The sequence below is a fragment of the Catharus ustulatus genome, chromosome 13 (assembly GCF_009819885.2).
Source record: "Catharus ustulatus isolate bCatUst1 chromosome 13, bCatUst1.pri.v2, whole genome shotgun sequence".
NCBI classification, from domain to species: Eukaryota; Metazoa; Chordata; class Aves; order Passeriformes; family Turdidae; genus Catharus; species Catharus ustulatus.
This window is the reverse complement of record NC_046233.1, coordinates 2,526,842-2,538,962: the sequence shown is the minus strand read 5'-3', so window position 1 is coordinate 2,538,962 and position 12,121 is coordinate 2,526,842. Positions and strand designations below refer to the sequence as shown.

Sequence of the window (12,121 nt, the reverse complement as noted above, 5' to 3'; positions counted from 1 at the left end):
AGTCTCACAAGGAAATGTCACCACTTTTCCATTTCAGCCTCTGTTAATCAGCTGGGAATGCAGAGGAGTCCCCCAGTCACCCCCAGGGAAACAGCAGCAGCCTCACTGCTGAAAGACCTGAGCTCTGCACATTCCTGAGCCTCATTGAACAGGACTTTGGGGTTGTTTTTTCCGTGCTTGAAGCTCACATGATGTGGCTAAAGCCACCCAGGAGAGCTGCCCCACCCCACGCCCTGGATGTAGAAATGGGCATTTCTGTAAAAAAAAAAAAAAAAATATTTTAATTTCTTTTTTTCTGTAGAGTTTGTACTTCTATGCTTCATATCCCTCCCAGCCCAGGGATTTCAGCATGTTCTTGTTTGGAACATTTGGGCAGGAATATCTCAAACCAGAAAAAACAGGCAGCACTACCCCAAGTTCGGGTGGTTTTTATTTTTCTTTACGGGTGTTTTTGGGTTTATTTTTCTTTTACCACCTGGTATTTGTTTGGGAGCCCCAAAACTTGTTGCACCACTTTTATTGACTTAAAACTCTAAAAATCGATGTTTTTTGGGAACTGTGCTTCACCTGGGATGGGGGTGAGAAGCAGGGATGTGAGGAGGAGTGGCTGGGTCATTCCCAATCGCTCCTCCTGCAGAAAAGCAGCTACAGGAGCCACCTCTTTGCTAATCATCCAAACCAGCTTTTCCTTCCACTGTGGGATGGAATCACCTTCGTGGCTGAGAGGTGAGTTTCCCTCAGCTCTGCACTGCTGTCACAGCTCCAGATGTGGGAACAGCAGCCCAGCTGTGGCTCCCACCCCTTCCCTGGGCTGGGGGTGGAGCTGGAGCCCCAGGGAAAGCTGCAGCAGGTGAGAAGAACCAGTGGGAAGAAGAGTTTGTGCTGCTTTTCCTGGAGGAGAACATCAGAAGATTTTACTGAGGAGATTTGGGGGCTGGTTTGCTGCACCAGGGCTGGTTTTTCCCATTTTTCCCTTGGATGATGGGGCTGCTCTGCTCTTTTTCATCTGTTTGTCCCTAAGGCAGCCAGGCTGCCTGTCCTGTGCAAGGTTTGTTTTCTTCCCCCTCCTGAGTATCAGATTTATCTGTGTTGATCCCTCAACTCCTCCATTCCTGGCCCTGGAAAAGTTCCAGCCTGTTTTGGATCTGTGCTGTGCTGAGGTTTCTCCTTCTCCATGCATATTTCTTCTCACCTGCAACCTCCCTCATCTCTTTGGGAAAATTGTGTTTCATTGACAGCAGCACTTGGGATTTTGAATTTAGCATGGACCGAGGTGTCTGAGCTTCCAGCCATTTTGTACCTATTTTTGGGTTTTTTTGTTGTTTTTTTTTGTTTGTTTGTTTTGGTTTTTTTGTTGTTGTTGTTGGTGTTTTTTTTTTTTTTTTTTTAAGAAGAACACAACAATTTGTCCCAAGAAGTTCATTTATTGGAGCTTATTCTGGATCTAAGGAAAAAGGATCAGTGGAAAGCACTGGGAGCTCTACAGCAACTTTTCCTCTCCACGCCTAAAATGATTTAATTGTGATATTTATCCTGGTTAGCTCTCCACAGCTCCCAGGTGTGCCCAGGAGCAGGGTGCCAGGTGAGCCAGTCAGGAAAATCCTGACATCCAGGTAATACAAAAACGAGTTACGGCCACTAAAAGCTGATTTTTCCATCCTATGTGTTTTCTTCTCAATAAAACAGAATAATTCTTTATTCTACACGATGTGTTAGCCAGAGTTTCTCAGTGTCTTTACCTGCTGCTCCAGGTGTTTCTTGGGCTTGGAATGTGCTCCCATTTGCTCCTCTGGGTGACGAAGAGAAGATCTGGGCAGGAATTCAGCCCTCCCCTGGTATGGGGAGCTGCCTGAGGCTGGTCCTGGGCTGGGATTTAACCTGGGGATTGCTGCTGCTGCTCCCCCAGTGCATCTCTGCAGCTGCCTGGGCACAGGAGGCTGCTGCTGTTTTGGAAGGAATTCTTTTTATGATTATTTATTAAATAATGAAAAGCATAAATGCAGTTTCTAATAAAAATCACCTCACTATGTGTAAGCCTTTATGACTTCAGGCAGTCGCTGTTCCGAGCATTTATTTTCCTCTAAGTGGCAATTTATATGAAACATGCATTAAAAAAAAATATTCCTGGACTATTTAAAATGAGCGTGGAGTAACAACTTCCAGTGGTGCAGGAGCTCTGGTTAATTATTTATAATTTTGAAAAGTACATTTTCCAAGCTCAGCATGGAGCCCAGAGGCCACTAAGTAAATAAATTTACATAAAATGCAGTGAAATCAGATCATTTGACACAGTAATTCACCTAATTTAAAAAATTTAAAAAAAAAAATTCTTGAGGAAAAATAGTTGCTGCAGAGAGGAGTGTGAGCAGAGGGATGTGGAAGTGGCAGTGACAAGTGGAGTGGGAATAGCTCTGAAATATTTAACTGAGAGATGGGGGAACACCATGGGAGCTGCTAAAGCCACTCGTTGTCATTGTCTCATCAGGATGAGGAGGAAATTGTCTCCTTAAAATATTTCCTTTGCTTCACTTCCCACAACCATCAGCTGTCGAGAACTTTCAGTTTATTGATTTGTTTCCTGGAAAATATTTACTGAAAACTCAAAAAACTCTTCACATTTTAGGGCATTTTATGACTCCAAGGCTGCAGATTATTTCTTATCCCAGGTTTTCTCCATTTTTCTGCTTGTTGTTTTCCTCTGCTGGGCTCAGCCACTCTCCCTGCCCAGGTTTCACTCCCCCAGGGCACAGAATCTCTTTGGCTTTACCTGGATCCAACATTTCTGAACTTCCCAGCTCCTGGAGACCCAGAATGACAGAATTCAGAATAAGAGGAAGAATTTGAGTGTTGTGCTTTCAGATTATTTCAATAAGGAAAAAATGTAAGTACAGCTTACCTCAAGGAATAAAGGTCACCAGGTTTAGTCTGATTTATTGAGAGTTTCACATTGCAGATCACACTTTTAAAAAAGAAATAGTTACAAAACCACTTCCTTTTGACAACATAATGCCATGGGGGATGGAAGAAGAATATGCTAATTCTTTAAATATTCAGGATTGTTACTCTCTCATTGACTCTGCCTTTCAAAACTGAGCATTTAGGTATTTGAAAAGCCCATATTTGGACACATTTTGGCAAACCTCATAAAAAATTCACATTTATCAGTCCTACTTTATCTGAGTTTAAATGTTTTCACGTCTCTCCTTGCCAAATATTAATCTTTTCTCAGATCTGTTGAAGTTTGCAATTGAGGAAACTTCAGCTCCATGGGCTCGATTCATCAGCCACTTCTCAGCTCCCATTGTACCTGGAGCTTTCTGTCAGCCTGAGACAGAGCTGAACCCATTTCTTCTTCTGATCAGATAATAACTGCAAAGGAGGGATGGATTTTGCTGCTGCTGAAAATGCAGACTAATTCTTGCCATAATTATCAAGTCTTTAACTGGTAATTGCACACTGTTCCCATCTATCTGCTGTCAGATTTATTTCTGTAATAGACCTCCTGGTCTAGGAATTAGAGACAGCCTTTGATTATTGGTTCAATTAGTCTTAAATCAGCATGAGTTTTTCTTTCTTTTTTTTTTTTTTTTTTTAGGATATTTAGCTCTCCAGCTGTCAAAGGAAGTATAAATACGTCACTAAATATTTCCCACCTTTATCACTATTAGCACCTGCTGGTCTCATTTTATTCAGTTTGTACAGATAGATTGAGGAGGGTTTTGCTGAGAAAGGATTGGCTTTGTGCTTTTTATTACTTTTAACCTCTAGGGACACCTTTTTGGGGACAAGGGAATGGTTTTTCTGTGGTGGTATTGAGCTGCTCCATCCCCAGTGCTCCCCATCCCATCAGTGATCCCCTGATGTGTTTGTGAGGAGTTCATGAATGGCACCAAAGCTTGAGGCAAGTGGTGGAAGCAGCCCAAGTCATCTCTGAGAGTTGGCCTTCAGTCAATCCCTTCATTAGATTATTAAAATATCATAAGGAATCAGGGAATTCAGAATTCCCCCTCTCTAACTTCACCACTGCATCAGAATTGCCAAATACATGTTTTTTGTTTTTTTCCTTTTCCCTTGTACAAAACAACAAGCTTAGCTGCTTCCCTGAGACTATTCATTTTCACCACATCAGGAACTTATTAATTCTTGATGAGAATTCAAGCATTAATCAATTCTTGATTGAATTCTCCCCAGAGGGAAAGAGGAGAAACTGGGCCAGATTTGCCTTTTGGCTGCTTGGAGTTCTGACTGAGCACACATGGTGCAGTGGGATAATCAGTCTGCTCCATATCAAACACATCTCCAGAGCTGATGGAGCACTCTGAAGACAAACTCCCTGTACAGGAGAGGAAAAAGGGGTCAGAGACCCTTTCCTTTGTAAAAATGCTTTAAAACCTTAAGGCAAAAGTGATTTATAAGTGTTGCTGATATTTTCTCCTTCATGCCAGGAAAAAAATGAAACCCAAACATATCATCCTATGAAAAATGCATCAAAACAACCCAGGAAAACGGTGTTGCTGGAGGAGAGAAGGATTCATGGAGGTCTCAGGCAGTGGCAGTGCAATCCCAGACTGGTTTGGGTTGGAAAGGACCTTAAATCCCATCTCATTCCCACCCTGCCATGGCAGGGACACTTCCCCTGTCCCAGGCTGCTCCAACCCCATCCAGCCTGGCTTTGGACACTTCCAGGGATCCAGGGGCTGCCTGAACAGTTCCAGGAGCCTCTTCAGTGTGTGGAACCTTCAAGGCCAGTCTCCCCTCCCAGCTCAGCCATTCCAGAACAACCCAGCTGCTCCCTGAGCTCAGCCTTTGAGGATGGACTGGAGCAGCTCAGCTTCTTCTTCCTCCCTCCTTCAGGCTGCTGCAGCTGAAAATTCCTTTCATTTGTCTTCCTTCCAGCCTTGAAAGCCAGCCTGCTGTGCTTTGAAGGGCTGGTGCTGGGGGCAGAGCCCTCCCTGTGCTGTGACCCCACTCCCAGGCTGGCTGAAGGGTGGGAGGGATGCAGGAACCCCCAGATCCAGGGGAAAGGCAGGTTCAGGGAGATGGCAGCTGGGATAAGGGCTGAGAGGTTGGGCACTGCCTCGGGGTTTGAGCAGAGAGCTGAGCTCACACAAGGTCCAGCTGCTGGGTAGGCACACGTCTGGAGCAGTTTTGGGGATCTGGAGCAGCTTTTGAGCTGATTTTACTCTGATTTTCAGATTTCTGAGTTGTAGAAGTGGCTGCCCCAGGTTTTGAGCTGCTTTACTCTGATTTTCAGGTTTCTGAATAGTACAAGAGAACCCCTGGCTGCCCTGGGAGAAGCAGAGGGTTGGGATCAGCTTTATCCTCAGTGCTGGAGGGTGGGGAAGGATCAGAGCTGGAGGAGAGGAACCAGAGGGCTCAGGGAGGCACAGCTGCCCACAGCTGCCCACAGCTGCCCACAGCTCCATCCTGGCTGGTTTGGGGCTGGAAGCAGCAGAATTCTCTGCTGTTGTTGGAGCTTTTGCCATGCTGGGGCATCACCAGCAGTGCCAGGCTCTGGTGACACCACGGTGACGATGATGATGGGTTCTGTAGAGGGCAGTGGCAACACAGGCTCTGGTTTCAGCTGTGAATGGGTTCAGGGGATTTAAATGGGTAAAAAGAAGGAAATATTCAAATTTTCTCTTCAAAGACACTTCATGCTCAAAGTGTTAAGGAAAATGCCCTGGCACTGATGGCATAAATGGGATTGGGGGTCTATGGATTGCTGTCCTGCCTCCTAGGGAAAGAGAGAACCTCTATTTCAACCAGTCTCAGCAGGCCAGGAAGGGTAGAAAATAGCTTTAAAAGGTCAGGAAGGGAATAAGGGAGTACTTAAAAGAAGATATCAGCAATGAAAGGGAGATTTATCAATTCTAGTGACCTGTATAAACAGATGAGAGGAGTTGTAGCTGGTCACTTAAAACCATGTAAATTTAATTAAATTGGTATTGCTTGCAGGAAAGAGAGTATTGAATGTAACAATTAGTGGCTCTCTGTGCTCTTTTGGGAGCAGCAGGTAGGAAGCAGGCCCAGGGAAATGGCACTTGGAGCAGCCTGCAGTGCCCTTGTCAGTCCCAGGCAATTAATACAAATTAATACAAATGAGCATTCCAGGTCAGCTTTCTACAGGTGAAATACAGGGTGGGGCACTTGGCCATGGCTGCTGGGAAATAAACCCCACAGGATGTTCTTTACTTTGGTTTTGCAGGGTGGAAGGACCATGGGATTTTTGGGAAGCCAACACAGAAGGTCTAGAGCAGCTGGTGGGGGATTGCCCTGAGTGTTTCCTAAAAACTGTGGCTGATATTTTCCTAAGTCAAGGTGCATCACATCCAGCAGGATGGAGCTCTAGGTTAGATCCCATTGCCACAGCAAGAGAGTGATTGATCAATGCATGGAAAATCAGTTGGCTGCCTGCTTTGACTGTGTCTGGTTTATGCTAATGGGAAAAAAAAATAAATAAAATCTCTATTTATTTACTGGTCTCCAATTTCACAATGAGGAAAACAACTCCCTGAATTCCTCCACCCCTCTCCTGTGCCTGGCAAAATGCTCTGTAAAAGGCAAGTGGGGTGATCAGGAGGAATGGGAGTGAGGAGTTGGGTAAGACTGAAAAAATGTATGACCAGTGAGCTTAAACTTATTTCACAACGTTCTCTCAGTGTGATAGGAGGGAACAGAAGTGCACCAGCCCATTTTCAGGTGGATCCAGGGCTGCTGGTGCCTCTGTCCTCTCCCTGGGAGGCAGGAGGGTGATACAGTAATTTCACGATTATAAGCCGCACCTGATTATAAGCCGCACATTACAATACAGAGTGTGATAAAAGGTTTCTGTTCTATCACCATCTGTTGAGGGTGGGGGCAGTGATCCTGATCTCTGTGGGAGATATTCTGCTAATGGGCATCCATTGAAGCCAGGCAGGGCATTGTTCTTTATCTTTTCACACCCCATCCTTCCTCCAGCCAGTCATTTTCTGCTCATGGCCATTGAGTCCCACTGTGGCACTGATAAAATTACTGCATCCCATTGGGAGTTGCTCCAGCCAGGGGGAAGAGCCCAACATTTCTTACCAAGATAAAAACAGAGGTTTTGGGACACTAAGGGAGCCCCTTTCTCCACTGGACTCCAGAGGAAAACCGGATTTCTCCACATCCCCACTGGAGCTTTAGAGGGAAACTGCACCTTGTACAGGAGCACTGCTCCAGCTGAGCCACATCTGTCACTGCAGGAGGATGCAGCCACCATGGGATGGGACTGCTGCCAACACCCTGCCTGACGGGTGTCAGGCTGTACTCTGACTGTGTCAGGGTTTGGGGTTTGTTCTTTGTAGTGCTGTATTTCTATTTAAATTTCCCTCGAAAAGAACTGCTATTCCTAATTCCCATATTTTTGCCTGAAAACCCCTTGATTTCAAAATTATAATAATTTGGAGGGAGGGGGTTTACATTCTCCATTTCAAAGAGAAGCTCCATGCCTTTCTCAGCAGACTCCTGTCCTCCAAACTAAAACAGCAACTTTTCATTCTTTGTCCATATATCAGCCACACCTGATTATAAGCTGCACTTCGGGTTCGGACCAAAATTTTAGTCAAAATGGTGCGGCTTATAATCGTGAAATTACTGTAATTTATCTCCCAGCAGTGATTAAGAGGCAGTTAAACAGCAGCTCCTCTCATCAGACTCTGTTAAATCACTAAGTCTGCCTAACTGGCACCTAAAATTTTAAGAGCCATCTGAGCTACTCTCTGGATCGTTAATGTTTATTTTTAATAAGTCCTGGCTCGCAGAAGTTCCAACAGGCTGGGAGAAAGCTCGTGCTCTGCCATTCTTTAAAGAGGGTAAATGGGCTGACCTGAGTAATTACAGGGCTGTCAGATGAGAGTTCAATCAATGAGTGTTTGATGGCACCAAATGTGAGCTCATCCATCCAGGGGGGATGCAGGGAGCTGGTGCAGGCAGGAGATCTCATCCTGAGGAGAGAACAGAGCAGCAGGAGAATACTGAGGGAGCTGGGGAGAATCCCTGAATCCCTCCCTCTGGCACAGGGCAGCTCCTCGAGGGGATGCTGCTGGCCTGGTTTTGTGTTTGCAGCTCTTGGGACTTCAGGGATAATTCACCAGAATGATGAAAGATTCTGTAGCCCACCATACAAAACTGGAGTCTGCTTAAGCCACAGAGTAAAGGTTTTATTCATTTTATTTTCCCTTCAAAAACTCATGAGCTTCATGATTTTAAAGCAGCCACCAAGACCTTGTGCTGCCTCTGTATTTTTACAGATTATTTTCTTATTGAATTGACAAAATTAGTGACAACAATCTCTGCCCTGTTTTTCCCCTTTAATTGGCTGTTGGATCTTCTGGATGAAATTGCTGTTGGATTTTAGAGACTTGGATTGTGCATTACCAATCCAATTTGCAAGTTAATGTTGGGTTTGTAAATTGTTTGTTTTTCAAAAGAAATTGCTAATGCCTTTATAAAAAAAAAAAAAGACATTAAAATCCTGTAGTCCAGTAGGAACTGAGTGTGGAATGGCTTCTGGAGCCTGCTGGATCTTCTTGGGTACTCCCACCCTGATCTCCCACCAGGATCAAGGAAATGTAGAAATAAATGGTGTTATGGGAATAAAGCTGCTTTTGACAAATTTCCCTGTTTAAACCCTATATTTTTAAAGTACAGCTTGACTTTGTGTTTAAGTTAAGATCTGCTTTTCAGGGTTTAAACGACAGCTTCTGTTTGGAATTGAGATCCATCTTTTGGAAGATGAAACATAAATGAAGTCCATCAAATCATTCACTAGGGGAAAATCCCAGGCTGCAATGTTTGCAGTACAACTTTCCCTCTCCATTTTCCCGTTCTCCCCCAGGTTAAGTCTTTAACCTTTCATTTCACTCCTCAGCAGGTGAAATTTGATATTGATATTTCTCACAAACTAGGCCAATATTTATTTCCTAGACCTAGCTAGGAGTAAAAATCACTTTGTGAGGTGGAAGTCCCTCGGAGCAGCAGAGAACCAGGTGGAATGTGGATTTCTGAATGAGGGAATGGCTCCTCAGGGCTTTGCAAACCCTCTCCTCTCTCCCTGCTGCGCTGGGCTTGCATCTGCCGCAGCCTCTAGAATACATTGGTCTCCAAAAATTCACTTTTCACACCCTCCTTTGACTCTTTCTTTCCCTCCCTTCCAAATTCCAGTTTTTCCCCTCTCCAGGGTAATAATCCTTTGAAGCTTCCTCACTTTATTCAGAGCAGGGTTATTGAAATATTTATTGTGTTCCTTCACGTGTAAAAATTCTCTGAGGAGGGTTCCAGGGATTAGGGGTCTGCTCTGGCTCCTCCTCCTGCTGGTAAATCAATTCCTGCTCATTTCAAGTGAATGAGCCTGATTATCAATATCACCAGCAAGTAAATGGAATTCTATTGATTGGGGTGGAGCAAAGTCAGATTTCTAAGTTAACTTTTAATCCACAGGACCCAACTCAATGGGATACAACTGGCAGGATAACATCACTTTCAAATCCAAATCCATTATCAAACACCTTTCTTCTTTTTTCTGACTGCTCACCACCCTACAAATCTATTTTAATGTTTTTCTTGGTGTGGCTCTGTAGCTCTGTAGTGTTAAAATTAAGAAAACAAGCATTCTTTTAATTATCTAACAGTGGTTGGTTTGTTGGCTTGGTTTCTTAATGAGTGTTTCTTTGTTCTTATCACTAAAGAAACCTCTGCCAAAAGTCAGTGCCTTTGCAACTGCAGCATTTTCCAATGAGAGCAGCAACATTCAGGGTTATTTTTGGAGAGGATGTTGTCAAATAACGGCCACCTTGGGTAACTGTGGACAAAAAAAATATTCTCTGATCAGCTGGCAGATTATCCTGTTTCCAAGTCCTAAAAAAGAGAAAATGTACTCTTTAACCCTTAATATTTCCAAATGTGATTTCCACAACCAGGCAAATGCAGGAACAGTGAGCACACATCACACTTGTTGTGAATTTATGGAACTTTTGTGAAACATATGGAAAGCACTTTTTATAGGGTTTCTAATGAAGTCTTTGTTATTGAAATATTTTGAGCGCGGTCAGGTTGTCTTTTGTTGGTGTTTGTGCTACAATGCATTTGCTGACAAATGGCTGTGAATTCCAAGGAGCTGTAATTTTATTTAAGAGTTCTGGTTTCCACTTGAATGACTTGGGAGGAAATTATCAGGAACTTCATGTGGAGCTTTCATCATGCAACCCATTTATAGTTTTGTTTATTTCGGGTTCTATTTATCCTCATAGTGAATTACAACCCGAGAAATGAATAAAATATAATTATTTCACAGGGAGTATTGATCATCAGGAAGGGATTTCTAAGGAATGTCAATCCTGCAGCATCTCTGTGTCACTGCCTGGGGAACTGTGACATTTTGGAGCTGTAAATTGGAGAACAGGGGAGGAGGATTGTCTGTCCTGGCCACCAGCAGCATGTCCCACCACAGGTCCTCTGCTGCTGGCTGGGATGGGTTGGGGGTCTCTGCTGTGCTGCAGTGATCAAACTCATGATCTACTTCAGTGAGGAAAAAAATGAGAAAGAAATGTGGCATTAAAAAGAGCAAAGACTCCCAAGGCTGGGATCTGCAGATCAAAGCACACCCAGGGACATGAGCTCAGCTCAAAGGCTCCAGCCACAGCTGTCATTTATCCATGAATATATTCCTTCTATTCTCTATAAATCCCTTTCTATATTCCTTCTCTACTAATTATTTCTGTTGTCCTTGTTTTCCCTAGGAGGTTGGTGGTCATTATTTCATGGTGGTCATAATTTCATGATGGTCATTATTTCATGATGGTCATTATTTCATGGTGGTCATTATTTCATGATGGTCATTATTTCATGGTGGTCATTATTTCATGGTGGTCATTATTTCATGGTCCTGCTCCAGTTATTATAAATTGATGGCACATTTTCATGTTCCTCCCAGAAGAATTCCAGTCAGGATTCCTGTCCTGCAATTCCTGTTTGTGGCCAACACAACAGCAGTGAGGGAGAAAGAGTGGAGGCAGCTTTATTTGTTGGGTTTCAGTCCAGTCACTTCCCCAAGTTTTGTTCTCCAGCATCCCATGGAGGCTGTGGCACGAAAAAATAATGACACCAGCTGAATTTTGGAGTGTTTCACCTCTGTGTTCAGAGAGGATTTGCAGCCCAGGACACAGATTCCAATCCATGCTCCCATGAAAATTGGAGGTATTTTTGGAGAGCCTTTTCCTGCTTGCCCTGGAGGCTGAAGCTTTTGGGGTGTTTTTTTTTTTGCTGCCTGTGGGTGGTTGGACTGATCCTGCTGTCTCCTGGTTGTGAGACACTGGAAGCTGATCCAAAACCATTTGGGTCACTCTAATCTTCTAAAAACACCTCATATCTGTCCAGCAATATCTTCAGGACAACCCTTGGGTTTTTGCATGGTGCAGAGGTGTCACCACGAGGCCCAGCAATAATCTTTATATGGGATTCAGAACCCCCAGATGTCAGGCAGGGAGGAAGTATCAGTTGTGTGTTGCCAGCCTCCTGTTTCCAAGAGTTAACTGAGACCTGCAAAAGGAAATATTATTGATTAGCTTTCAGGGTAAAAAATTAGCTATGTTTGCCCAGATATGTTCAGCATCATTGTATATTGACTAAATGTATGAAAGATAGATAAGATACAACCGTGATAGGCACATCTTGTCTGAGGCAATGGCCTTCATTAAGTTGATTATTAAGTGAACATATTAACACTGAGTCCTGCAGCCCCTCTGCATCCCTGTGTGAGCAGCAGCATTTCAATCTTGTATTCACTGAGCTCCAATTCCAGTTTGCCAGTGGTACAACCTTCAGGATAACATTTTCCATGCTCTTCTGAGAGACAGGGAACACAGGAGGAATGGAAACACCACCCCAAGCAATTTGGACTACCTGTTCTTTCACTTTAATAATTAAGTTCATTTTCACCATTGGTTGGAAAAATTGGAAAATCACTTTATTTTCCAGATAACCTAATTCTTCTGCTATTTGCAGGGTACTGCCTGAGATCCAAAAATGAACATTTAAGCAGCAGGGATGTTGTCACTGAAAGAAAAACAGGGATGTGCTCACCGTGTGTTGGATTTGC

At 43.8% G+C, this 12,121-nt stretch overlaps 1 protein-coding gene across 1 annotated transcript in view; it reads left to right on the top strand.

Moving 5' to 3' along the window:
* The window catches only part of CHL1 (cell adhesion molecule L1 like), a 135,233-nt gene extending 133,574 nt beyond the window's left edge, over positions 1-1,659 (top strand). Inside the window, exon 30 of the mRNA XM_033071976.2 lies at positions 1,450-1,659. Coding sequence (XP_032927867.1) covers positions 1,450-1,509 — 60 coding nt within the window. The 3' untranslated portion in view covers positions 1,510-1,659. The remainder of the gene's footprint in view (positions 1-1,449) is intronic.
* Positions 1,660-12,121: the final 10,462 nt, after the last annotated feature.